The 27,992-nt window shown below is 59.4% G+C and overlaps 1 protein-coding gene across 2 annotated transcripts in view; it reads right to left on the bottom strand.

The window, feature by feature from the left end:
• Positions 1 to 8,872: 8,872 nt before the first annotated feature.
• AGPAT3 (1-acylglycerol-3-phosphate O-acyltransferase 3) overlaps positions 8,873 to 27,992 on the bottom strand; it is a 97,334-nt gene continuing 78,214 nt past the window's right edge. For both annotated transcript variants that reach the window (XM_047797560.1, XM_047797562.1), the window contains exons 3-9: positions 22,333 to 22,502; positions 21,543 to 21,704; positions 20,483 to 20,636; positions 19,923 to 20,025; positions 15,255 to 15,330; positions 11,492 to 11,690; positions 8,873 to 10,953 (exon numbers count right to left, since the gene is read on the bottom strand). In XM_047797560.1, coding sequence (XP_047653516.1) covers positions 10,865 to 10,953; positions 11,492 to 11,690; positions 15,255 to 15,330; positions 19,923 to 20,025; positions 20,483 to 20,636; positions 21,543 to 21,704; positions 22,333 to 22,502 — 953 coding nt within the window. In that variant the 3' untranslated portion in view covers positions 8,873 to 10,864. The remainder of the gene's footprint in view (positions 10,954 to 11,491; positions 11,691 to 15,254; positions 15,331 to 19,922; positions 20,026 to 20,482; positions 20,637 to 21,542; positions 21,705 to 22,332; positions 22,503 to 27,992) is intronic.

Genomic DNA, 27,992 nt, shown 5'->3' with positions numbered 1-27,992 from the left:
TTTATTAACATTAGATTAGATGTAGAACAGAAACAGCTCACCAGGAAAAGAGAACAGTTGTAAATTCGTACACACTCACCAACGTAAAGTCAAAACGGATAGAACGTCAAGGAGAAATTGGCAAGATCGACTCTGTGGGGAGTGTTAATATCCTTCTCCCTAAGGCAGGTTAGCAGGTAGAAACAAGTAAGGGAACAGCAGACGGCCAAGAGCAGAAGTATTGACTTTGGTGTCGCAGACATTCCTAAGGCTCTGCAGCCCAGAAGGGGTGGCTGGTACTTGTGAACAAGGCGTGCACGTGATCTGGACGGAAAAATCGTAAAACTTTATTGCAGGACATGAAACAGGATTATACGAGCGGGGAATGTTCACGCACAGAAAGAATCAACATTGAGCCGGCCGTGCTCCCTGCTTAATCCAGCCCGACATGCCGGCGAAATCGCAACAGGTTTTGTTGGGTTTGTGTGTACGTATGGATGGATGTATTGTTATCTTTTCTTGGGCCGCACCTGCAGCGTATGGAGGTTCCCAGGCTAGGGGTCTAATGGGAGCTGCAGCCACCGGCCTACGCCAGAGCCACAGCAACGCGGGATCCGAGCCGCATCTGCGACCTACACCACAGCTCACGGCAACACTGGGTCCTCAACCCACTGAGCAAGGCCGGGGATCAAACCCGCAACCTCATGATTCCTAGTCAGATTCGTTAACCACTGAACCACGACGGGACCTCCAGGTTTTGTTGGTTTTAAAATAGAACTTAGAAGCTAATTCTAAAATCTATAGGGCAGAATAAAGGTTCACGAACAACCAAGAAAAATTTGAAGAATAAAAAACAAGAGCCAGTCTTATCAGAGGCCTAGGCTGTTTCGTCTTCTTCTTTTTTGTCTTTTTAGGGCTGCACCCATGGCATACGGAAGTTCCTGGGCCAGGGGTTGAATGGGAGCTGCAGCTGCCGGCCTGCACCACAGCTCACAGCCACACTGGATCCTCAACCCACTGAGCGAGGCCGGGGATCGAATCCAGGTCCTCGTGGATATTAGGTTTCTTACAGCTGAGTCACAGTGGGAACTCCCGCCATTTTTTTTTAGCTAAAATGTTTATTTTTAAAATTTAATTTTATTGGCGTATAGTTGACTTACAGTATTGTATTTTTATCTTTTTATTTATTTATTCTTTAATTAATTAATTTTTTTTTTTGCTTTTTGGGGCTGCACCTAAAAAACCGCAACTTTTTAGGGCATATGGAGGTTCCTAGGCCAGGGGTCGAATCAGAGCTACAACTGCAGGCCTACAATGTAGCCACAGCAACGCCAGATCTGAGCTGCGTCTGTGACCTACACCACAGCTCATGGCAATGCCGGATCCTTAATCCACTGAGCGAGGCCAGGGATCGAACCCGCAACCCCATGGTTCCTGTTCGGATTCATTCCTGCTGAGCCACATCAGGGACTCCTGTTTCCATTTTTTACCTTGGACTTTTTCTTCAATTCAAAGCCAACAGAGCACCTCAAATTCATTTTGATCATTTGAATAAAGAATTTTCTTTGATGAAAAAAATGCTTTATAAAAGAATGCTTAAGACACAATAACAAGAAGACCAGCCATCAAAAAGGGAGGGCTCTTATGGCCAGTTCTGCAGAGGAAGCTCCCACAGCCAGCACACATGGGTGGGGCTGGATCCCCTCACACCTGGACGGGCAGCCCCCTCAGGGACGTGTGATAGGCACACCCGTCTGGGGAGACCAGGATTGGATCTGGGAATGCAGGCCCCCTCCTCCAGGAGGCAGCTCTGCCAGCCCCAAACTGGAGCCCGAGGTCTCGCACCAGAACCGGGGTGCAGAGGCAGGGAGAGCCAGGGCCTGCGGGTCCAGCAGGAAATGGGCAGACTGGCCTAGTCCCACAAATAAGCAAGACAAGGCAGCCGGGGGACCACGGCTGCCTGTCAGCCCCCATCAACCCCGAATGAGGAAAACACAAGGCAAAACCACCCTCGGGGGGACCCTGGGGACACATCCTGCAGAGCCACCTGTGCACCAGGCCACCACTGCCGCCTTCTAGCCTGGCCCTCTACTCTTGGGTTGATGAGACACTGCGTTACCCTGAGTTCCATCCACGGAAATCATGGACCGGCCCTGGGGGGGACGGGCAGGACAGGACCCCCAGGGGGCATTGGTTTGGGGACGGGCGTGGGGGCTTTCTTTTCACTCTTCCTTCTCTTTTTCTTTTTAGGGCTGTACCTGCGGCACATGGAAGTTTCCAGGCTCGGGGCGGAACTGGGGCTGCAGCGGCTGGTCTATGCCACAGCCACAGCATCAGCAGATCCGAGTCACATCTGTGACTCATGCCGCAGCTGGAGGCAATGCCAGACCCCGACCCTGCTGAGCGAGGCCAGGGATCACACCCTCGACCTCTCGGAGACAACCCATGGTTCCTTTGCTAAAGGTGCTTTGTTTTCACTGGAGCTCTTTTTTCTTCTGAAAGTGCATCTTGGGGCTTCCTTTCAAACTGTGCCCTCCCCCCCACCCCGGACTTTAGAGGGACAGGCAACAGCCCTGGCGGAGCGGCAGCCCGTCGCGGGCTGCCTGGGGACTTCCAGCGTCACCCCCTTGGAGGTTCATTGCCACCGCCCCCCCCACCTTCCCAATTCCTTCCAGCAGCTTCTGTGCGGGATGACCTTCCTTTGCTCTCCTGTCCTCATGACCCTGCTTCAGGGGCTCTGTGCTCTGTGGGTACCCAGCAGGACGTCCGAGGGAGGGGACTGGGGGGCCGGCACTTGTACCCAGCTCCTTCTGCAGGGTGTTCAGAACGGCTAAGACTCTGGGGAGCAAGGGCCGTGTCCCAACCCCGCACTCACTGAGGGTGCTCTGGTGGTTGTGGGCTGCTCAGGGCCCCCGGGGAGACCCCGCCCCCTTAGGATGCTGGGCGCTGCCAGGAGAACTTCCGGCTTCTTCCCGCCCAGACCTGAGGATGGGCAGGTGGGCCCTGGACCTCCTCATAGGGCAGTTTCTTTGGACGATTTGGGATTACACATCCTCCTCCGCCCTTTAGAGGTAAATCTCCGCCCAGAGCCACGTCCCTGGGACCAGGGAGCAAAGACTCAGCCAGCCGCCTGAGCCACCCCCACCCCCACCACTGCTCCCTGACCTGAGCACACCTCTGGGACGTCCAGTTAGCTCACCTAGGGAGCATGGCCCATTTCCCTCGCCTGCCCTGTGCCCTGCTTTTGGGGCACCCAGCCTTCCAGAGCCCCTGCCTGGGTTTGGGGAGCTGGGCTCAGGTTTCCCCGGCCCTCCCTCCTGCAGCAGAAAGGAAGGAAATCTGCCTTGGCCACCTTGGGCAGGGGTCTGGCTTTGCTTGTCTTCGCCGGTGGCCCCCACGCCCCCCGCCCCCGTCCTGGGAGCAGCCCCTCTATTAATGCGTGGTAGCTGGGCCAGCTGTCCTAGTCTCTGTCCTGCTGGGAGGCAGCTGATAACACAGGGTGGCTCTTCTGCTTCTGCAGGTGCTGGTGGGCCTGGGAGGACGGCAGCTGGGCCCTGCAGACCCCAGGCCCCAGAAACCATCGGTTGGTTGAGACCCCAGGTCCATCTCCCAACCCCGGAGATGCAGATGGCCCAGCCAAGAGGCGTCAGCTCGGCTGGTGCTGCTGGGTCCGGCGGGAGGGCAGCCTTCCACGTTCAGACTGTTCTCCAGCGCTGCCTGGGTGTGTGTTGGGGGGAGAGGGGCAGCCCTTTCTGTGTGTTCAGGCTGGGGTGAGCGGGAAGCATGCCCCGGACCCCCCGCGAGGGGCACTTACATCCTATGGGTGAGGCGCCTTCTGGAGGTCTCTGGGGGATTCCACGGGCTGATCAGTTAACAGGCAGAATCCCTGCCTGCAAAGGGTGCTGGAAAGGGCCTTTCCAAGAGCCTGGGTAGGAAGAGCATTCAGGAAAGTGAACTGAGTTCCCTCACTGGGGACAGGATGGGGACAACAGAAGGGGCAGTCCAGCTGCAGGTGGCCGTTCTGCTGCGTGGCCTGGCCGGGAGGGCCCCCGTGGGCTCTCACCCCCACTTAGCAGCCCTGCGGCCAGGAGAGCCTGGAGCGTGTCCAGGAATCCGAGTCTGCAGGAGGCAGCGCTCCTCAGAGCCCCCCTGCCACTGTCCCCATCTAGCGCCATCAGGGACCAAGGACATGGGCGATGTGCGGGGCTGTCCCGCAGAAACTGGCCAGGGCTCCCAGGGGGCGCTTCTGTTCCACGTCCTCCCGAGGCCCAGGGACGGCCCCTCCCCCAACTCCGAGCCCGCGTGACCCCCGGGCGGCGCGGGAGGGACACACTCCCCAAGCCCCACACCTCACTGGGGCCCTCGCCCCATCTCCAAGGGCACTGGACTTTCGCCGGCAGAGGGGGTGCTGCTGGCCCCCCACCCCTACTTTCTGGTTGGAGGCAGCAGAAAAGGGGTGGATCCAGAGAGGCGGCCGCTACATCACAGCAGGCCTGACGCCAGGAGCACATCCCGCACCGCGTCTGGATGGCAGGGTCTCTGGGGGAGGCGCGGTCACCTGCCCACCTTCTGCAGGGTGGTGGGTACCTCCACCACCTTGGGTGGCCCAGGGGTCAGGTTTCTTACAAAGTCCTGGGCAGGAGGGACTGGCCACTTAATCAGAGACATCAGTGGGTTCTGACCAGTAAGTAAGAACGTTTTAAAATTGTCTGTCGGGAGCCATGTTCCAGAGGCTTCTTGGTCCTGAGCAGAGACTGAGAACTCGCCTTCCCAGACGGCACGCGCCCCACGGCTCCCGGAATGCACAGCACCCGCAGTCCTTCGAAGTCTCTGACCCCTGGCCTAGCTCTGGCCTCCTGCCCCCATGACAGGAGAACAACGGCAGGACAACACTCACCCCCACGCACCCCTGGAAGGGCCTGAGAACTAGCAGTGGTTTCGCAAACAGGCTGGATGCGCCTGGTGAGAGGCGCCATCCCTCCCACCCCCCAGTTCCTGTTGAGGACCATTTAGGGTTTGTCTGTCTCCACGGACGCCCCCAGCCCCTGCACACGGCCCCTGGTTCAGAGGCTCTCATGCAGCCCCAGCTCTGCATGCAGAAGGGCATGGGGGCTGGGACAGCACTGGTCCTGCTTCTCCTGGACGGAGCTGTCACTTCTGGCCACAGGCCCACCTGCCCTGCTCTGTAAGACACACACTTCCGGATGGTGGTGTGAGGGCCTCACGGGACTCCAAGGTGTGATCTTAGGGGGCTGGGGCCCCTTCGACCACGGGCAGGACTCTCGATGCCACCGCCACCCCTCCATCACCCACTCGTGGGTTTACTCTGTCCGCTTTCCACAAAACACGCCCCTTGGCATAATGTTCCCGTGGGTGTAACGTCCCCACTAGCTGGTGGAGCTGGAGCCCAGAGCAAGCGACATGGCCCCCTTCCTCTGAGCTGTCACAGGACCACCAGCTCCCTCCACGGAGTTTCCAGCCTTTGGAGGCAAAGCCACCGCTGAGCCGGCCGCCCAACCCTGCTGGGCTTGCGGGCTCCCTCCAGGAGAAGCCCCAAGTGCAGGCTGTGGTTCTGTCCCATTTCCCAGCGGGGCTGTTCCTGTGTGAGCGTGTGCCAGTACACGCGTGTGTGCATGAGTGTGGCCCCGGGGGCATGCGCTGAAATCAGGACACATGCTTAAAGCTAAGGAGGCCTGGGCTGAGTGCACACGGGCCATCCCCGTGGCACGGCTGGCCCCACACTGGCCCCGAGCAGAAAAGCACATCCTCAGGGGCCTCTCCCAGAGCAAAGGGACACCACGGTTCATTTAGCTCAGTTTATTTTCACAAGACCGACACATCAGACCCGGGAGTTAGCTCTTGGTTCTCACAAGAGTTCTTTTCTTTATAAAGAAGAAACAGGGTTCCTGGGTTTTTCTGCACAGAATGAATTCATTTTTACAAAAAAATAGTTTTTGATATATACATGCCTGCATTGGAAAAGCTTTTGTCCGTGATGGCTTTGAAGACCCGTTTTGAGGCACAGGGCCCCGAGCGTATGCTCCGGGCTCCGGCCGACTCTGTCCCTCGCCTTTGCCAGATGGTTGCTCTCCTTCTCAATTTCCCTTCCGAAAGCAACTTACGGGACCGGAGCGGCCTGGGAATCAGCAGGTCAGCCGCCGAGAAAGTCTGGGTGGCTCGGACCCGGCCCCTCCCGCCAGGAAGTGCCTGGAAGTCCTTCCTCCCCCGGGGAAAACCCTCTGCGACCAGAAGCCAGGCGACAGGAGGCGGCTGGTGGCCGCTTTCTCTGACAGCGTGGACAGCTTACCCCTCCCTCTCACGGCGGCAACTGCAATAAGCATTTTATGGAGAAGATGCTGCTGCTGCTGGGGCCGCTCGAGCACGCCGGGTACAAAGGGACCTTGGCGGCGCTGGGCAAACGCGGCGGGTTTTCCGGGACTCAGGCTTTGAGAGCCTACGTGCGCTCCCCCACCCCCACCCCCCACCAGCTCCTACGACCAAAAATAGCGCTCTCCTTGACGACACAAAGCTGTAGCAAAATTGTAAAAATGAAGTGTACAAAAGGAAGCATCCGTATAATACACATTTGCACCCTGTAGACGACTCATCACCCTCGAAGCCGGCCAACAGGCAGGCACGAGGCAGAGGATCAAGAGTAGAAAGAGAACCCCGACAGCCGCGCTGCACATGGAGGGCATGGTTTGTGTGCTTCCCAAAGAGATAGGTCGGCGCGCAGTTAACAGAGCTTGCTGGCCATGGCGAGGACTGAGAAGCCGGCGGAAGGTCCTGGCATTTAGGCAAGTGACATTTGATTGTCAGAACGTACAGCTCTCAGACAGCAGATCGAGCGCATTTCTTCGTGGTATCAAGTAACCCCAGTTCAATAGGATTGAGGGCATTTCAGGTTCTCATTCACAGTTGGACTTCTGTCCAGATCCTCTTGCAACAAAAAGGTAAGAAACGCAGGCGTTGATGGGAAAAGAAAACTCCAAGTGAACCGCGTCATTGCCCAGCTTGAAATCTTAAAGCCATTCGATTGTTTTTGAAAGGAGTAGGTGGCCACTGCCCGGCCGACTGGGGACCACTCTCTGTGATTCGCTGGGTTCTCTAAAGTGCTCTTGTCCAGTTGTGTCCCCAGGGTTGTGGGGACTGCCAACCACTTCCCCTGAGTTGGCTCACAGCCAACGCGCGCGGTAAACTTGGTTCACAGGCGCCGCCCCTCGGTCAGGCGGGACGCGGTGGGACGTCTCCTGGCCCCCGAGTGGCCCCGTGCTTCTGCGTCCTGGCCCCGACCTGCAAGGATGTGGAACCCGCGAGAAAGTCCACAGGCACCCTGACGCACCACTCGCATTCGGGGCCGTGTTGGTGGCGTGGCCAGCGCCACCGGCCAGGCCCAGGCGCTTTGCCTTGGAAGGTAAAACCCACGAGAGCGAGGGGCAGGCACCCGGGGGCGGGGGGTGGGGGGTGGGGGGGGAGCGCTGCGGCCTCTAGAGGGGCGGCAGGTGGGCACAGAGGGCCCACTGTCTTAACCCTCAGCCCGGTTGCCCTGCGGAGTTAGAAGCCACCACTGACCGCTGTGTCACATGCCAGGGCTGCATGCAGATGCTGGCGAGAGATTTGCAGCACGAGTTCACACCTGGGGTTGAACAATTCAGCCAGAAGTCCTTTGGGCTGAAAGATTCTACTTGGCATGTCCCATAGGTGTCCTGGGCAGGGACACGCAGCATGCAGAGAGTCACTAACTCCTCACCCCAGTTTGGGCACAAGTGAGGCTGCGGGGCGGGGACAGCCTGGGGACGACACACGCGCTTTTCTTCCAGACGACCTCCGCGCACGCGCGCTACCACGCCAGTGTCAGCGCGGGGACGAGCTCGACAGGGTGCGCACGGGCGACGGGCAAACACGGTGGGGCTGCCAGACCGGCCGGGGACCCCACCGCCCGGCCCTCCGAGACGGCGGCCCACGCCGCTGACCCGTGCTCTCACGGAGCCGTTTGTACCTTCAGAGCCATGTTCCCACCTGACTGTGCCTCTCAAGGACGGGGCTGCGGGCGCAGACAAGGCCCTGCTCCCTGCACACTGTCACCAGGCGCCCGGTGGCCTGCGGCACTTCTTCTGGGGTTAAAGGCGACCAGGTAAGCCTGCCCCCGTGTCTGCTCACCTGCACGGAGTGGAGCTGGGCCCTGCTCACCACGCTTCAGAAAGACCCCACGGCAGGGGCAGGGGAAGGGGACAGAAGCTTCCCAGGTGCTGGTGGCTGCCACAAGGGCACCATGAAATGCCACAGGCACCTTAGACGCCCCTGGAGCGCCCCAGGGGGGACTGCTGGACACAGGCGGAGGGCTCCCAACCGAAACTACTTGCCAGGCCCTCCAGGATGCCTGCGGAAGGCGACAAAGCACGTGAGCCCTGGCACCTGAGCTGAGAAACACGTGGCCAGCGGGCCCTGGGCCCAGAACTCAGCCTCCCTTGGCACAGGCACTCGCGGGAGGGGCCCAAGGCCTGGGGCTACCCTTCGTGTCTCTCCAGCGGGAGGGGGGCTGGCTCTGGAGGCTACACCTTCCTGCAGAGGTCAGCAGGCCCCGCCCCCTGCAGAGAAGCTCAGCGAACACCCAGACTCCTTGCCCTTGTTGGACCCAGGGCCTAGCGTGGACTTGAATCCAGAGCACGCTCTCCCCAGCTATGGCCGGCACCACCGCCCCCACATTCAGCCTGAATTTGGGATGACAACAGCAGCAGTAACGGGGTCGTGGAAGAGAAATAAGCACTGTTCCGGGATTTATTGATTTAAAAACTGCAAGGAGCTCCCCTCCCCCTCTCTTTCTGAAGTGGATGAAGCAAAATCCACCCCTCAAAAAAAAAACAAAATACCAAAAAAAAAAAAACCCCAAACATTCATGGTGTAACTTTTATTGCTCTCAAAGGGCTTGGTATTCAGATGCACAAGCTAATCTGTGTTAAATCAGGAGGAAGTCGCCGAGATTTAAAACCTACCCCCGGGTTCAATCGCTCACCTAGGCATCTTCCCAGCTCATCGCCCCAACATAGAATGTATACATTGGGTATTCATTTCGAGGGGAGGGAACTTAGCTGGGAAGCAAGAACTATTAATTAAATAGTAAAAGATCTAAATTTGCATTTTCCAGGTAACGTAGCTTCACAGTATTTAGGACCCTTCGACTTTTTCCTTTAAGCTTTTTCGGGGTTAGTGTATTAGCAAGTGACATAAGCACGGAGAGACGGATGAGCAGCGTGTTGGGTGAAGGAACATAAGACCTCAGGTAGCCGAGGCGCTGCCTTCCCGCCTGGGCTCTGCTGCTCATGGCAGGGGGGTTGGGGACATGCTTTGAGGTGGAGGGAAGCCCGCCTTGAGGAAAATCCTCAAAGCTGTTTTAACCGTGGACCTCACAGGAGTGGCGTGCATTTACCACACTCGTGAGCAAGCACAGGACTGTGGCTCGCTTCCCTGTGACCTGGGTCCCTTCACCAAGGTCGCCCGCAGAGAATTCAGTAGTGTCGTTGGTATAAAGGGCACGTGCTGTTTCCACAGGTCTCCCCAGAACGCGTCCTGAGGGCCGGGGCATGACTGGGTCCCGGGCGGTCGTCATGCCTCTTCCTTCCATTTCGCCCCCTAGAAAATTCTACCTGCCCCTGTGCTGAATGCTGCTTACAGTGCATCAGAGAGAATAACGCCCGCTCGTTTCCTTCCCTGGCTAAAAAAGATTCGGGGAGTGTGACTTTACAAAAGCAAGTTGAAAGTTTAAGAAGAAAGTCCAGTGCCGCGGGTTACAGAGGAAAGGGCGGCGGAGCGGGAGCCGGAGCCCCGGGAGTGCCCCTCTCTGCCAGTCAGCCCCAGTCAGCGGGATGCTTGCTGTGTGGACGTGAGCTGAGCACAGGCCACGGGAGCCTGGGGCCACCCTGTAGCCGGGAGGCGCTGACAGAGACCACCGGCCCCCCCCCCAGGGACACGTGCACCTGCTCAGAAGGGAGGGGGCGGAGGCAGGGCGGGCGCGGCACCTCTGGTTTCCACCAGGAAGGCGAGCGCCATCGACAGATCCACCGTGAAAACAGAACCTCTCAAAGCAGAGCGCTCTGTGTTACCCGTCTCCAGCCACCTTTAGAAGACGGGGTGACGGTGACATTGCTTTTCCAAAGCACCCAGTGGTCCTGTAGGCTGTGGCCGAGGCTCCCGCTCCGGCTCCGGCCTGCTGGGGAGGGTGACTGGGGTGTGACGGCCTCCCGCAGGGAGTGAGGGGGCGGAGGCCAGGGAGGGGGTTGAGGGGTCTCCGCAGGCTCAGGTAGGAAGAGGCTCTGGAAACTAGGAGCGGGGGGGGGGGGGGGAGTGGGGCCGCCAGCCGCTCAGTGTGCTTGTTGCTGGAGAACTTCCCCAGGGCCCTGCCCGCCTGGAAGCGAAGGTGCCAGCCAAGCAGGACAGCTGCTCTGGGGGCCTGGGGCCCGAGGCACGTGCCCAGGGGCTGGGGAAGGGCGGCGAAGAGTTTGGGGGGCTGCAGGCAGATGGGGCGAGACGGGGAGCTCCCAAGACAACTGAGAAAAACCAGGGCGGGGCCTACGTGTTAAGAAGAGAAGCGTCCAGAGGCGCCTGGCAGCAGGGCCCCAGGAGCTGAGGGTGTCCGTCCGGGAGCACCCGCCCCGGGGCCCGGCCTTGCCCGCCCGGCCGGCGCAGGGGCGAGGCTGGCGTCTCCATCTGCAGGCCTTCCGACTGCTTTACTCTTGGCTCAAGTTTTATTGTCAATATTAGTCACCAGTTAATATGAAAAATAGTTTCTAAGTGTCTTTTTTCCCCCGCTCTGTGTGTGTTGTTCTGCTTTTAATTGAGTTAATTGGATGCCATCGTCAGGTTACGTGTGTTCAATCACAGCCATTAATTACTCCTTTTTCTTAAATTCCTGGTTTCCATAGCTGGAGCCTTTTTCTATCTCAGTCACTCCTATTAGTCGCCGGACTCCAAAGGAAGCTTTAAAACAGGAAAAGGCGAGGTTAGACAGACCACACTGCCACCAAGCTGGAGCAGTCCTTGGGGGACCCAGCCTTTGGCCCCTGACTTCCCTGGGGGCGGCTGGCCGGCCCGCCCCCCTCCCCCTTCCTCCCTGGTCCTGGGGCAGCCGATGGGCTCTGCTCAGAGTGGACGGAGGTGCCCAGCACTGCAACTGAAGGCTGTAAGGCCGTGAAAGGGCCCCGGGACCTCAGGCCAGCATGCCAGTCTACGCCCCCAACTGCCCAGGTCCAGACACAGCTCTCAGCTGTGGCGCGGCTTCGGCACAGGATGCCAGGTGGGCAAATGGCCGGCCAGCTTTCTGGGGAGAGGACCCTGGCATGTGGCTGGGGCCTCCAATGCCCTGCAGCTTAGTGGCCAGAGCTGCTCTTGGAGGCCGGCGGGCTCAGGTTAAATCCTGGCCGCCAGGGTGACCGCGGTCGGCTCTGGGCCTGGGCACTGCCGCCGGCGCACGGGAGACCCCCAACCTCAGGCCCCAGGCCAGCGTTCCCGGTCCTACCTGCCCCCACAAACCCCAGGAACGTCAGGATCAGGAGCGGGGAGCCGCTGGCAAAGACGCCCAAGGCAAAACTGAAGAGAGGAGACAGGAGGATGGTGGCCCAGGCGAGGAAGTTGAGGAGCGTCCACGGCCGTCGGGCGGGCTTGAACTGCTGCCCTGGAAACACGCCCTTCTGGTGATACACCTCCTGCAGCGCATCCTGAAAGAGTCAAGCGGAAGCGGGGCTTCTTCATGTGCTGCTCTTACAGCCCGACGGGGAAAAGCCACGCACCCTCTGACCAGAGCGGGCAGAGCACGGGGCCGTGGGGGGAGGAGGACCGGAGGCCCTCCTCTCGGGAGAACCGGGAGGCGGGTGCCAAAGGCCAGAAACATCGCAAACCCTTTGACCCGGCGCGTTTCCTGGGAGGATACCCAGCTGGCGCCCGCGCATGGCAGCGGACAAGGCGGGTTCCTGCTCCCTCCCAGCGCAGGGGGCCACGGCTCGCATCACCGCCCGCCGGCTCTGCCCCCCGAGGAAAGCTCCTGAGCTGTTCCTGCCTCTGAGTGCGGGGCTGGGGAACCGCCACGTCGCAGACGCCCGGCAGCTGCGGCTCGAGGAGGCGTGTTAACAGGGAGACGCGCTCTGGCTCCGCCAGGTTCTCTGAAGGAAGTCAAGCGCCACCTCATCTTTACTTGCACAAAAACGTGCATGACTGTGCAGGACCCAGTCTGGGAAGAGGCCCGGCCTTGTGGGAGTCACGTCTCGCCCGGGTTCACTGTTTTCTGCTCTATTTTCTGCATTTCGTTGTCTGTGACTGTTTTGTATTCTATAAAAACAGGGCGGGGGGCTTGGCATTGACCCAGCCTTGCACACGCTTCCAGACTGTGAACAGGCACCTGCTGCCCCTGCCGACCGAGGGGCCCAGGAGCAGCTGAGCACCTCGTGTCCTGCATCCACCTGGGGGCCACCATATGCCCCCAGCCCGCCTGGACAGTCCTGCCCCACGCGGCTCTAGCACGCCTTCCCCGGGGCTGTCTCCACCCTGACACCTGCCCTGGAAAGATGGGGCCCTGTCGGGGGCTCCCAGGCAGCCCCCAGTCAATAGCTGTTGGGGTGAACTGGGGCCTGGGAGGACACCCGCCAACAAGGCAGGGCCTCGCCCCCCAGGAGAGGCTGCTGTGCTTCCAGACTCATACCAAGTTCATTGCTGCCAGCCCATGCCGCAGCCACAGCAACGCGGCATCCGAGCCACGTCCACCACCTACACCACAGCTCACGGCAACGCCAGATCCTTAACCCACTGAGCGAGGCCAGGGATTGAACCTGCGTCCTCATGGATACTAGCCGGGCTTGTTCCTGAGGAGCCACAGTGGGAACTCCCTACATCAGGTTGTTTTGGAAAGTCGCCCTTCGGGACAAAGGTGAGGCCTGTGTCCCCTTTCCGCTGGGAGTCATCGAGCTCCCGGCCGGTGAGCTCCGTCCCCAGGTGGGGTTTACACCGCACGACCTGTGCCACGGCACCTCCACGATAACGTACGGCTGTGCTCCCGTGTCTCACGACTTCCTGCGAGCAGCATCACAGCATTTGCCTACACCGACTGCCCTTTCCACACCTACGTCCTAAAGAGTCAGTGAGACTGACAGTATGCAGTTCACGCACTTTAGCCGAACCACAGCAAAGGACCCACGTACACAATGGAACCGTTTCCTAAGAACACATTTTTAGCTCATTTCTCATTTCCTGCTAAACAAATACTGTTGCTTGCAAACCTCTCTCTTTGTCAAGCGTTTCAAACGTGACCCAGATCCAGAGACATAGTCTCCTCTGCCACCCCGGGCACCGAAGGTCTTTCTGCCTCTCATCCACGTGATGCCCACACACTGCAGGCCTTTTTATTTAGGTTTCTTCTTCTTCTGGAGAGAGTTTAGCGTTCTTGGAAATTACACGTTTTATCCAAGTCTTCAAACGGAGGGGCGCAAAGTTGCCAAAGTGCTCTCATAACACGTTCACTCCCGGCTCTTTGGTTGTGTCCCCTTTTTAATTCCATTTAATGCTGTTATTCTTTTTTTCAATGGGTCAGCCTGGCCTAAGTCTTTCTATTTTTTCATATTTTTAAAGAAAAGCTTTGGGTGCATTAGATTCACTCTTTCATAGCTTTGCTTTCTGCTTAAATAATTTATGCTATTTTTATTATGTGTTCTCTCTCTGGGTTCACTCTGCTTTGTGTATGTGTGTATGATGCAGGCGTGTGTGTGTGTGTACCTATGTGTGCACACCCTCTTATCTGTCCTACTCCAGACTGTGTTTTGAACCCCGTGAAATGAACGAACACCATCAATTCTGGGAGGTCTGTGCTCATCTCCGACAGTGCGCTCCACCTCCCCCCACCTTCTCTTCTGACTTTGTCATCACTGCATCCTGAGCCTCCATTTGTCCTCAGGATATTTACCTTCCCCTCCTGTTTTCACTTCTGTGCTTCGTTCTGCGTCACATGCTCAAACCTTCCAGTTTACTAACTCTCTCTTCAGCCGCATCTAACTTGCTATCTAATCTGGTAAGAGTTTACTGTCAGTTACTAGATTTCTCATGCCAATACATTCCCCCCGGTTTTTCTAACTATGCCTTTCTTTTAAAATAGGTCCTGTTCTTTTGTTTTCAATTTCTTCTTTTTTGCTCACCATTTCAGACACACTGATTTTAGTCTCTTCCTGGTAGCTGAAGTTTTGGGAGAGTTTACTTTTCCTGTTTGTGTGTCTGCTGTATTGCCCACGATGGATCTTGGCTATGAATGCGTCCAGCCGAATTCTACTGAGGGAATCTTGGGCAGCTTAGGTTTGGAGTCGTGTTCTTCTAGTTTTACATGTGCTTCTCTCAGGAGCTCTAGCTTCACCTAGAGCCACTTTTTTTTTGCTGATATTTTGGCTTTGTTCTTCTTGAACGATGTTGATAGCATAAACTCAAACCACGCAGCTGTTTGAGGACAGTGCTGTGATTATGAATTACCAGGGAGACGTCTGGGACCAAGAGGGGAAAGGCCAGCTTCACAGTCACTTCCTGTGCTGTCAGGCATGTTTCCCGGCTTGACCTCTTTGAGGGCGAAACTCAGAGGGTCCCAGCTTCACTAGGGTCTTCAGTTCTAACTTCCATCCTTGAGGGAGGTCAAACCCTTGTCTTCTGTTTCCACTAGGCATTAAAATTCAAGGCTTCAGGATGGGCGCCCGGCAAACTCCATGGCCTTCAACTCACAGCCTTCCCACCTGGATTTTAGTCCCACCTCCTCTTCTGAAGACTAGAGACTTCCCTTACTTTCCTCGGTACTTGTCAATGCGTTTAGAAGGGTATGCGTTATATACTAGAGGGATTTTCTGTTTATCCAAGCCTCCCAGAGTGCTGAAAATGAAAACCCAGCGTCCTGTATGTTTGTGTCCATAAAGTAAACTGGACGAGTCGGGGTGAGTGCACCGGGGGATGGAGGAGGGACTGGCTGGGGGTCGCTAAGAAGGCTGTCAGATCATTGTCTTGTGTCTCTTATGTGTTAACCCCCCCCCCACGTAACGTGTGGGGTAAACATGTTACACGAAACACATGTGATAAAGTATTATTAGCGATGGTTATGCAAGAGTTATGGTAGCCTTTATACTTTCTTCTAGTGAGTCAATTTCCCAAAAGGGAAGAAGCATCAAAGGAGAAAGAATGGGAGCGTGCCGCCCGCCTGCCCTGTTGGCTGCCCGGACGCCTTCCCCGGGAGACCCTGGTGGGGCGGAGGGGCCGAGAGCCTTTACCTTCTCCTGGTACAGTTTATGAAGCCACTGGGCCGCTTCCTTCTCGTCCAGCGGGATCTCTTCCAGAGGAAACCTCCTGTTTTATGAAGAAGATGGGAAGCAAAGTGAATTACCAGATGACAAGCAGACTGAAAGGGAGAGAAGGAAGTGACTGTGCAGCAGGGTTGCTGTCAGCCCTGCCTTTTTACTCCAATCTGACCCTCCGCTTCTACAAACACGGACGCATCTTGGGCGCCCTCCCCCCTGCCCCACTGTGCTCCCTGGGACCTGCGGGGGCCGCCGAGGGGGCGCCCGGAGCGCTTAGCCAAGCAGACCAGGCCCCCAGCTCCACTGAAAGGTGGTGATTTATCAGCCTCAGTAGCAGTTCTCGTCTTTCTTTTTTTTCTTTTTTGTCATTTTAGGGCTGCACCCGCGGCACATGGAGGTTCCCAGGCTAGGGGTCAATCAGAGCTGTAGCTGCCAGCCTTCGCCACAGCCACAGCAATGCGGGATCTGAGCCGTGTCTGCGACCGACACCACAGCTCACGGCAACGCCAGATCCTTAACCCACTGGGAGAGGACAGGGGTAGAACCCGCAACCTCATGGTTCCTACTCGGATTCATTTCCACTGCGCCACGACGGGAACTCCAGTTCTGGTCTTTCTTAATGGTTCGTTCTTTGGAGTTCCTGTTGGGGCTCAGTGGTAACGAACCCGACTGGTGTCCACAGCAACGTGGGTTCGATCCCTGGCCTCGCTCAGTGAGTTGAGAATCCTGCGTTACTGTGGCTGTGGCGCAGGCTGGCAGTTGTAGCTCCAGTTCAACCCCTAGCCTGGGAACCTCCATATGCCGCAGGTGCAGCCCTAAAAAGACACACACACACACAAAAGTTCATTCTTTGGAAGTAACCATGGCTGAGGGTGTCTCTCCGAAGGCAAAGAAGATGCCGAGTTTCACAAACGGAATCTACCTACTTCAAATATGAAAAACAACAGAGATTTAGAAACTTCAATCACAGGAGTTCCCGAGGTGGCACAGCGGAACAAATCCAACTAGGAACCATGAGGTTGCAGGTTCGAGCCCTGGCCTCCCTCAGTGGGTTAAGGATCTGGCGTTGCCATGAGCTGTGGTATAAGTTGTAGACGAGACTCTGATCTGGTATTGCTGTGGCTGTGGCGAAGGCTGGCAGCTGTAGCTCTGATTCAACCCCTCGCCTGGGAACCTCCATATGCCACGGGTGCAGCCCTAAAAAGCAGAATAAATAAATAAATAAAATAGAAACTTTAATCACAGTTAGCAGACAGCTGGCTTCAGTTAAGACATTGATTTATGTATAAACCTCGTCACCAGCGGGGCCACGGGCTCCAGGAGTGGGGGACAAGCTGGGCAAGGCCCTCTCTCTGGGGCAACTGCAGTACCTCAAGATCGCCAGGAGGGGCCGCCAGGCACCCACCAGCCTGAACAATTCACTGGGGGTGAGGGCAGTTGCAGGGGCTGCTCCTCCTGGGGCCTGGCTGCCCACCTCTGAGGGCCAGAGGGAGAGGACAGACCGGAGAAACTTCCACGGCCAGAGGTAAATCTCCATGTTAAGGAATCTCAACCTTTCTGTCTCTGAAAGCTGGGAACTTCAGTTTTTGTGGGTTAGACATCTTTTTTTTTTTTTTTTTTGGTCTTTTTAGGGCTGCACCTGCAGCATATGGAGGTTCCCAGGCTCGGGGTCGAATGGGAGCTGCAGCTGTCAGTCTATACCACAGCCACAGCAATGTGGGATCCGAGCCACGTCTGTGACCTTCATCATAGCTCACAGCAACGCTGGATCCTTAACCCACTGAGCGAGGCCAGGGGTTGAACCCGCATTCTCATGGATACTAGTTGGGTTCCTTACCACTGAGGCATGACGGGAACTCAATCTTTACCACATTAGAAGTGGAAACTGAAGCTTTACAAGCTCAACACACCATCAGACACCCAAGTGATGTGGCCACAGGCCAGCAGCCTCTGGGAAACTCCCCTGAACACCCAAAGGTGTCAGGAGGACAGGCGACCTCTTAGTAAACAAAATGGCTTCATTTCGTGGACCTGCAGGGGCTGGGGACCTCCAGGAGTCCCCGACACAGCCTGAGAAGCAGCACTTGAAGCCTCTGCCACAGGTGCCGCTCTGGGAAGGAAGGGAAGTCAGAGGGGCCGGGCCACAGAGAGCTGACGACCACCGAACGTATCAGCCCCGCGGGACCGCCCTCCCCTGGGTCCACCCCCCCCACATGAGGGGTCTGCCGTTTGTCTGGTACATGCAGGCTCACGTGGACAAGAGAAGGATTTTAAAGGATGAGATGAAAAACAGACACAAACATGAGCATCCATCTCCTGGAGTTGACTCAAGCCACTTTGAGGGTGCTGGTCCCCCTCAAGCTACCGTCCACCCCCCCCCACACACACACAGTGCCTGGCCACACCCATCAGGGCCCCAGGGCTTCTTCCCCAGGAGGAGAAAGGAGGCAACACTCCACCGGTTATGATGGATGACAAGTACGTTCCTGACTTGTACTCAAAACACCTAAACAGGAGGCAGTACCAAACAGGAAGGTGTATTTCCTGCAACACAGGGGGAAATGAGGCGGTTAGGGCACCAGCCCCTCCAGCTGCAGCTGACTGTCCCACGCCAGCCTGGAGCTGCCACCTGCCGGTTCTGACCTGGGGCTGAGGCTGGCGAAGCCCCTTACGACCCAGGGACAAGAGGAGGGTCTGCCTCTGAGGGCTCCTGGGAAGGTGACCAGCCGGAGCGAAGGCTGGACACGGGCCACCACTGCTGTCCCTGTCCCTATCCTGAACCGCATCACCTGCTCCAGCCGGAGCCACAGGCAGGGGCGGGGCCACGCTGGCCAGTCACACCATCCAGGGCCCCCGCGAAACCGCCCATGCCCTGTTGGCCCAACTGTGTCCCCTCCCCTCCCCCAGGGCTGCTGGGGTTCTAAGGGCAAGGGTCCCGGGCCTCCCCCCACCCCTCGACGGAGCAAGAGACCCTACGCCTGCTTCGAGCTGGTCCTCCGCAAAAACTTGAGAAGGAAAAAGCCCACTCAGCTTACTGTTTATGTCCTCAAATTACTCCTGGAACCTTCCTACGGGGGTGGGGGGGTGGGGGGGTGGAACAGGAGAACTGGGAGCTCACGCTCTCAACCCTAACATGACGAGGGCCGGTCGGAGCCTGCTTGGCTCAGACTGACGCGGATGGACACGGTGTCGGGGGTGCTCGGTGGCGGCCGCGGGGCTGACAGACTCCCCGGGAACGCCGAGGGAAACGAGAGCCTGGCACGTTCCACCAGGGGGCCCCCGAGGCGCCACGACACGACCTGCAAGGCCTGCCTGGAATCAGGCCTGACGCTGGAATCCAGGTCACAGCAGCGCTCAGAGTCAAGCGGCCCCAGACTGCGTTTCACGGTAAAAAGACGCTGCGGGGATTCTCTCCCCATCTCGAGGCAGAGACTCGGACAGTCAGAGAGGGACCGTGAGATGCGGCCGATCTGGACTCCAGTCCCTGACCTTGAGCTCTGTCACCGACGGGGACCCTGCTCTCCCAGTGCAGCCTCAGGGATGTTCAGAACAAGCCCCCGCCCGCTCCACCAGTGGCCTGGCCGTCGCCCTCCTGCCTGTTTCACTGGGATCAGGAGTCAGAGCCCCCGCCCCCCCCTCAGAGAGACCCAGGTTTCTATCCAGGGTGAAAGGTCAGCACCACGGGCCACCAGGTGGGAGCCAGGGACTCAGCTTCCAAGGAGGTGGGAAGAGAGGGGGCAGGGCTCCTCCCCCCGTGGCCCAGCAAAGCCTGGCTCCCAGAGGGACCGTCGGAGCATGGCCTGCCTGTGTGGCCCGGGGAGGTCGTGGGGAGGTTCTCCTGGCTTCCGGGTCCTTGGATGGGGCCTGGGCAGGCCCCTGAGAGCAGGGCCCCCTGGCCTCCCCCTCAGACCGAGCTGGGTGTGGCCTCTGCCGCAGCAAAGCCTTCCAGAAACTCCCTTTTCTCCCTCCCTCTATCCTCTCGGTTGCATACAGCAGACATGCAGCCAATGCTCATGGTACGGATTAATGGCAATAGTTTCTGATAACCTGGTGACTTTTTAAGGGCTTTGTGGGGCCCCATAGCAGTCTGAGTTTCGCTTCTGGAATATTCTCCGGCGTCCCTGCGGCTGCCAGCCCAAGAAGCCCCACCGTTAACCAGCTGGACGTCCTCAGGGACTGACTCTGAACCAGTGCGGTGGAGGCTGGCTGGGGTGGACCCTCTAGGCTCAGCCCAGGGTCGCCAGGAGCTGGAGGCTGAGCATGTGGCCGGGGTCAGCACATGGCCCTGACCCCAGCTTCTCTCCCCGGGGTCTGTGGGGGCCCTAGGGGACCACCTGCGCATCCCACCTCCCTGCCTACAAAAGCCCTACTCACTGTCCAAGTTTTAGCTCAGTTGCCTCTTCCAAAAAGTCTCCATTGGGTGGGGTCATGCCTCCCTTGGAGCTGCTGGAACATTCTGCCTGTACCTCGCACCCACTCCTTCACTCTGTACTGGTCTCACCCCGCCCGGGTCCTGGGGGGTGGAACGCTGCACCACGACCACGTGGGGGCAGCCGGGAGGTGGGAGAGGCGTGGGGCGGGAGTGCGGTGCGCCCCGCCCACCCCGGGCCCCGCCCCGCCCCGCGGGGACCTGCCCCTCACCTCACACACATGTCGGCCTCGTACTTCTTCCCGTAGAGAATCCCCAGCAGAGACGGGTTCTTGTTTCCTCGGAAATTCAGCGTGACGTCGTAGACAGCTGCGACTGCAAGGCAGAGGCGCCGAGGGTGACAGGTGCTGGCTGACATCCGGCCGCGGGGCCCCCGCGGCTTTTCACCTGGATGGCTGGGTTTTTGCCAGGTCACCTTTTCTTGGGGAATTGAGCCGATTCCGCCTACTGCACTTACTGTCACCTTTGTGTTTGAGGCTTCTGTCTGTCTGAGCCCACCTGTTCTGTGGCCCTGTCTTTTATCTTGACTCCTTTTGGGTTAAGTGGACATACATTTTTTTTTCCTTTCTAGGGTTTTCAGTTAGATACTTTAAAAAGCTACCACGTTAGTTATTTCCCATGAACTGGTATTTTCTCACCTCAAAAGTGATACAAGAATCTTACAACATGTGAACCCACGCACTCAGTTCTCTCTCTAAGGCTACTGGCGTCCTGTATTTTACAACCACCGACTCCGGCTTTGCCCCCCCCCACGCCGCGCGGGGGCGCATACCTGTCCCGCGGAGGCACTGGACCGCGGTGGTGAAGCCCTTGGTCCGAGGCAGCAGGTGGTACTTGAGGGGGGGCAGCCCCTTGGAGGCAGCCACCTCCATGCTGACGCGGTGCTTCTTCTCCGTGAAGCGCGTGCCCTCGCAGTACAGGAGGAACTAGGATGCGGGCGGGGGACAGAGGTTAGTGCGGGTGCTGGCGGCCGGGGACCGAACCCCACAGGCGCTGCGTCCGCGCGCAGGTGCCCCTGGGGCGGCAAAGTCTTGTGGAAGGGATGGCGAGGGGCGTAGTCAGAGATGCTGCTTTACTTTGGCTGCAGTCACACCCCGGCGCAGGTGGCATTTCACCCAGTTTCAAGGAATGAAAAGACGCTTCCCAGAGAGAAGTGACACTAGGTGTCCCTGAGCGGCAGCCTTCGGAGGGCGGAGGGGGGACATTCTAGTCGTTTGCCTTAACACGAGTAACGAACGCCAAATAAATAGTCTGTTCTCAAAGAACTGCGGTCAGAAACCCCAAATGAAGGACCAGGCAGAGAACTGCTGTTCAAAGCCACTGTCACCGCCCATTTCAGACGGCGGCCGGGCGGTGCCTCAGAGGCACCCGCCAAAGCCCCGCCCCGGCCAGAGCCCCGCCCCGGCCCCGCCCCGCAGCCGCAGGGAGTCTGTTTAAAGCGCAGCGCATCCTTCCGGGAACTGAAGCGGAGCTGACTCAGAGCAGTAGCTCCCTAGCGCCGGCCCGGACCCCCGAGCCTCTGTAAGAGCCGCCCGCCCGCCTGCTAGCGCTCTCCAGGGCAGGCCCGGCTCGGCCCGGCAGGCTCTCAGGGCCGGGTACCCTTAGCGCGGCAGGTCCCACCTGGGACAGGTGGGGGCAGGTGGTCCACGGGGGTGAGGTGGGGGGGGGGTCCCAAGCCTGCAGGCTCAGAGGCGCGGGGCCCTGGCCCTGCTGTCACACCGCTTCCCTAGTGCTCAGAGGCTCTTGTGGGCCTTACAGCTAACGACTCAGCCTGCAGCCCTGACGCCGAAGGAAACAGGGCCGGTGCGCCTCCCTCTGGCCGCCTCACTCACCCACATGTATTCCGGGTAGTCGGCCAGGCGCTTCAGTCCTTCGACCACAGTGTCCCGGTCCTCCTCCCACTTCCGTTTGCAGAACACGATCTCCAGGAAGTACCACGTCCAGCCGATGAGGGGCACGTAGAGCAGCTCCCGTTTAGCCAGGACTTTGGAACTCTGGGGGCGGGGCGGGGGGCGCAGAGCCGCTGGTGCATCGGGGACCAAGGTCCCCAAGGGTGGCGCCCCCCCCCACCCGGGCCGCCCCACCCCAGGTCTGGCTGTCATGGGAAGAGCCTGACTCTGAGCCTGGTGCCCTCCCGGAGGAGCAGGGCCTGAGTGCAGGCTCTAGGTGAGGGAGCCCAGGGCAGACCTGGCCCCACAGGCGGATGCCAGGTGGCCGTGCGGGGGCAGGTAGGACAGGATGCGGGCTGCGCTGGGCCCAGTGGGCTGCTCTGGCCGCCAGGCCCTGGGCTCTTTGAGGATGATGCCAGGGCCACCGCCCACTGGGCTTCCACGGCAGGGGACCCCTCCCTCGGTTTGTCTCAAATGCCCAGGAAGGGAGGATTTATGAGAGGAAACGCATGACACCTGATCTCAGGAGCAAGCCCTGGGGTGGCTGGGGGCACCCTGCAGTCCCAGGGCCCCTGCGGTCAGCCACGACGGACTCCCAGCTCGGAGGGACCGGGGCTAAGCCCCGAGGCAAGGAAAACCAGAGCCGGGAGAGTCCAGACCCCGGGGAGCCGCACTGCAGTTCCCAGGAGCCCCCGCGCGCCCCGCCCGCGCCCTCCCGCGCGCTCCGGCTCACCCCCAGCACGCCGAAGCGCTCGCACATGGTCCAGCCGCAGAGGAAGTCGATCTCGAAGTTGTGGTTGAGGATGATGACCACGTGCTCCCTCCCGAAGCGGCCCACCGTGGCCTCGTCGGTGAAGAGCGTGCACTCGGTGCACGACCACCACTCCAGCAGCATGACCAGCTCTGCAGACACACGGCCAGGGCCGTCAGCCGGGGCCGCCCCCACCCCCCGACCCCAACGCTGCCCCCACCTCGCCTCGCGGGCCGGGCTCCACTGGCCGCGGCCGGAGCGGGTTTCCTGCTAGAAATGAGCTCGGATGGTTTCTGTTCAAAAGAGGAAGTGTGCTACAGCTATAATCACCTTCTCTCGCAAAAGGCAGGGGAGCCCAAGACGTGGAGGAGGAAGCCCGTCTCAGGTGGGCTGCTTTCGAACCAACATAGCTAAAGGACTTAATTTAAAACATTTTTTCTTAGAAGTCAGATCTCTGATTTTCTTAAAAATCCAGTAATTCCATAGGCTGGTACTGTGAGCGCGGCATTCACTCAAGAGAACACACCATCGCCGTCTTATGGTCAAGAGCCAGAATTTATTGAACGCTGCACACCAGCTGCCCGCCTATGTGAATTACCTCCATGTCTCATTTAATTCTCGGACAACGCTGGGTTAAGCCTAGCATTACCCCCAAAGCACGAAGAAAAAGTAATTTGTCAGGAAGTGTGGAGTTTGAAGTTAAGGCCGGCACACTCAGTCCAGGGCTCTGTGGAAAGCTCCAGAGGCAGCTTAGAAAGAGAAATAAGCAGATGATAAACCAGGGCCCTTATCAGCCGTAAGCGGTCTGCGAGTTATGCACGTAAGCTTGTTATGCCCACGTTACTCCACACGGCCCGGTGAGATGGGCAGCTCCCTCTCTATATCCGATCGATGCTCACACGTGCCGAGGGCCGACGGCACAGCACAGTGTCACCCACCACAGGGGGAGGGGGAGGCTGTGAGCACCCACGCAGCCCGGGGGCCCCTGTGGTCAGCAGCCGAGGCTCTGCGGGAGCCACTGCCCGTCAGCATCACGCCCACCACGGCCAGGAGCCCCAGGAAGGGGGACCTCAGACCAGGAAGTGTGGCTTCCAGGCCCAGGATGGCCACAGGCCAGTCTGTCCTTTGTGTGCAGGTCACCATCAGTTTTCAGAGGGGACCAGCCCTTCGGGAGGGAGGCCAGGGGGTGCTGATGAGAGGAGACAGCGGGCGCCTCGAGCACTGAGAGTGTGGGCTTCAAGCCTGACCGTCTGGACCTCAGCCCCCCCGTCCACGGAGTATACAACGGTGGCCTCCTCTCGGGCTGCGGGAGGACTGAAGGACGGAGGTTAAGCCCAAGACAGTGGGCGGGGCTCCTCTCCCAGGAGCATCCCCACCCGCCCGGGAGGAAGTGCAGGGACCGGGGACACACAGCTCCGCCCCACAGGCTGGGGTCACAGCGTCCTCTTCTCCCCAGGCAGGAACCAGCGGAAGCTCTCCTCTCAGACCACACCCGACATTGCGGGAGCCGCGGTGCCTGCTCCCTGAGGGGCACTCAGAGGGGCCACAGGGGGTCAGCTCCACGGACACGCTCGCCACGAGCTCCGTCGGGGGACCGGACAGAGCCCTGAGGGACGCAGGCTGGGTCCACAGAGGCAGCCCTCCGGGTTGAACTGTTAGCCTGGCCCCTTCCGCCCAACATTCCAGCACACGGATCGAGGCCAAGGAAAGAGAAGAGGACCTGGACAGACGTCCTCCGGGGACGACTTCCAGACGGCCAGCAAGCACACGAGGAGATGCTCGCCATCCTTCGTCATCAGGAAACTGTGAACCAGAGCCTCAGCGAGGGGCCCGCGAACAGACTGACAGGAGCAAGTGCTGCAGAGGACAGAGTGACCGGGAGACCTGAGGCTGCCCGGGGAAGTGTGGGGGCGCAGCTGTCGGTGGGATATGGGGGCACAGCTGCCGGCGGGGTGTGGGGGTGCAGCTGCCGGCGGGGTGTGGTCGTGCAGCTGCTTTGGAAAACTACGTTCCAAAAGGAGAGTAACCAGATGACCCAGCAATCCTACCACTAGGTAGACGGCACCCAGGAGGAATCCATCTGAACAGGTGTCTGTGCAAAAACTTGAGCACGCGTGTTCACAGCAGCGTTACCCCAAAGCCAGAAAGTGGAAACGACCCATGTGTGGGCCAAGTGAGGACTGAATGGGTGAGAGTGCCCGTCGGTACCGGGCAATGCCACTCAGCTGAGCTGGGACGGTGGGCCGGGCACGCCCTGTGACTTGGACGGGCCCTGAAGCACTGCACACTGAGTGGGAACCGTCACACGAGGGGCCGCACACACGCCTGGACATGCGGGCAAGGCCACCGGGAAGGGCACACAGGGACCGCGGGCTGGGGTGGGGCGTACAACGGGCACGGCTGCTGACGGGGAAGGGGCGTCTCTGTGGGGTGGAAAGCTTCTAAAACTCCATCCGGACATGGCTGCGCCGCTGCGGACTGTACTCCCATCTCCAGACTGAACACATTGGGCGGATTTCTTCTCCACGGAGCTGTGTAAGAACAGGAGGCCCCAGCACAGGCCGGCCTGTCCCCTGGAAGCACAGGCCGCTGTGGGGGGCTTGCCGGCACCTCCTGGGGCTGAGACGGAGCCCTGTGCAGCTGGCGACACCCTGTCCCGGCTCCCTTTCTTGAAGATGGAGGTGGCCTTTGGGCAGGGCTGGCCAAGGAAGACCCTTCAAAGCGTCTGCTCGGCGACGAGGAGGGTTCCTTTCGTTATCAGAGAAAGGCTGGTTACCTCAGGCCCGAGCTCTCAAGGGTTTGGCTCGTACAGAGCGGCCGTGTGAGGGTGGGCACAGGGCCCTCCGCAGCGCTCCAGAGCGCGTCACCCCACCACCGAAACTCCACAGCCCCGACGGCAGCTGGCCTTTCTCCTCCAGCCCCGGGTGTGGTGACTGTTCGTTCCTCGCTCGACAGGAATCACGCGGGGTTTGTTTCTCTGCAACTGGCTGTTTCTCTCAGAGGAATGTCCCCGGGCTCACCCGCCTGGTCACAGGTGGCGGGACTGCCTTCTCTTCAAGGAACGAATCACATTCCACTGCACACGCAGACTGCGTTTTGCTCACTCATTCGTCCATCGTGGACACCTGCGTGTTTCCACCTCCCACCTGTCCTGAGTGATGTGCTGAGGACCCCGGGGGGCAGCCGTCTCTTCGGGGGAGGTTCTGTGATGCTTCCTTACCGTTAGCCTGAGAGGACGCGACATCGCCTCCACCTGCGACTTAGACGCCATCAGCAGGGAGGGCGGCGGCCCGCGGCACCTTGCTAGTCCAGCAGCCCCACAGGGCCATTGGCGGCACGGCAGGGTGCGGGGGGGGGGGGGCCGGTGAGCCCACCGGAGGTGCTCAGACGCACCCGCGCATGTCCGGATCTCAGAGGACCCGGCCCCCTGGCCGTCCCGTCCCTGTGTGTGACGGAGGAAGCCCGGGATGCAGGGAGGAGGGTGGGAGTCTCAGACCCCGCAAGACTCGGAATTCTCTAAAAAAGATGCTTTCCAAAGCCATTTCTTCCCTGAGGCCTGACAGTACATGCCTCACTCAGCTGGCACTGCCACCCGGGTCTAAAGGCCTCGTCTCCACCACCATCTCCCAGAATAGCCTTCAAGTCCGTCACTGCGGTGCTGGCTCAGAGCGACCACCCCCGGGGCACCCTGTGCGCTGACCACTCACAAGGGTCAAGGACCCTGGAGCTGGGAGCCCGGGGGGTGAGGACCCCTGCGCTGGGCCACGTGCTCGTCCCCAGGTGGGCAGCAGAGCGGGCACGGGACGTCCGTCTCGACAGGACAGGCTTCTTTGGGTGGAAGCTCTGGCCAGCAGCCCAGATGCAGAGAAGGAGGTGCACTTGGGGTGTAGGCGGGGCCCCCTCTCTAGGGAAGCGCTATCTGTGACCAGGCAGCGGTGCTCGAGGACCCGCGATGATGCTGCCCCAGCGGATGAGGCCGTCACACTGGCGGCACCCCCGACTTGGCCCTTCTGGTCCAGCAGGAGCGGTCTGGCCCGGGTAGGGGCTATGAGGAGGAGTGAACTGAAGACAGACAGATGGACACAGCTCTCCCACCCGTGGAGAGCTCCAGCAGAGGCGGCCTGCGGCGGGGCGGCTGCCAGCAGGACGGGCGGCCCATCTCTCGGTCTGTGAATCCGCTCAGGGTCAGATCTGAATCAGGGGCTTTGCTGGTTCCTCCTGGGCCCAGCACTGACTTGGGTGTGACTTCCTTTGTTCCAACACATGCGGGCCCCACCCCCATGAACAAGCCACTCTCGGCGCAGCTCGCCCAATGACTTCTTAAAATCCCAATGTGCCTGCTAAGAGTCATTGCGCATCTGGCACCGCTGGACACACAGTCCACGCGTTCATTTAACCCTGATGGTCCAGCTCCCTGCTGACCTCGGCCGAGCCTCTAACCTCCTCATCTGTAAGGCAGAGGCACCTCGCCAGCAGGGAGCCAGGGCCCAGCCCGCTGTCTGGCTCCACGGCTGTGCACGAAGACGCCCCGGGCCCGAGATGCCAGAGTCACCCTAGAGGTGGGCTCCCGGGCAGCAGATGTTGCCTGGCATCACAGAAGGAGAACCGGTGTGTTCGCAGCGTTGAAAACGAGGCGGCGGCTCGGGGTTACGTGAACGACCGTGTGACCCTCGCTCTCGCCACGTGCCCTCGGAAACGGGGAGGGCTTCCACCAGCGCGAACCCGAGAAGGACTCCTGCTCACACATTTAAGAAAGAGACAGGTGGCAACCCCCCCGCCACCCCGCCCAAGATCACCAGGTCCCGCGGCGACTCCAACAGCACAGGGCTCAGCGGGTGTCTCTGTTCCTCCAAATACTGGGGGATTTTACCAACGTCTTACCTTCTACCTCAAGTTTTCTTACGTTTATGCTTTTTTCTACTTTCTGGCCTTAAAAAAATGAATCTGTCTTGGCTTGTAACCTATCTTTTTCGAACAGTGTGAGAAGTTAGGTTTGACGTCTCTGTTTTCTGCCCCATAGTTAACGAAGGCTTAAGTAAGCTCTCCCCGCGTCTCCTGACAGATAAAAGGACCCGGCCCCAGGCCGGCCCCGCTCCTGGTAGACGGGCTGCGGGCGCAGGTCCCCCATCTGCTCACGGCCTCACAGGCTGGGCCTCGCTTTTACTTTGCACGACTGTGCAGATTTCCTCGCTCACCAGCGCCCCGGCTGCAGCTCATTCCGGTGACGCAGGCCCGACTCTTAGGATGGCTCTCGTTCCCACGGAGAATACCCTCCCCAAGACTTCGGGAGACACTCGGCAGGCAGGGAGCTCTCTTGCTTCCGGTTTCCCGCAGACCGCTGGGCTCTCACGCGCCTTCCTGGCAGGTGGCTTTGCCGGGCGGGTCCGCTGCCTCTGGCTCCGACCACCCTGTGCAGAGTCCGCGGGAGGCTGTCCGTCCCTGGAGGGGTCCAGCTCTCCTTTCTGGGCGTTTCCCCCTCGGACGGCCTGGGCTTTCTCCGGGAGGGATCCGCATGCAGGGTTCTGCTCAGGTCCTCTGCTTGGACTCCATTTGCTTCCCAGGCCACAGAATCACATGCCTCACCTGTTCCGGGACACCCTCCACCCCCCTCTCCGCCTTATTCTGTCCTCTGGGCCGGGAGG

The sequence above is a fragment of the Phacochoerus africanus genome, chromosome 1 (genome assembly GCF_016906955.1).
Source record: "Phacochoerus africanus isolate WHEZ1 chromosome 1, ROS_Pafr_v1, whole genome shotgun sequence".
In the NCBI taxonomy this organism is placed as follows: Eukaryota; Metazoa; Chordata; class Mammalia; order Artiodactyla; family Suidae; genus Phacochoerus; species Phacochoerus africanus.
The sequence above is the reverse complement of the archived record's forward strand: the minus strand, read 5'-3'. Positions and strand labels throughout refer to the sequence as shown.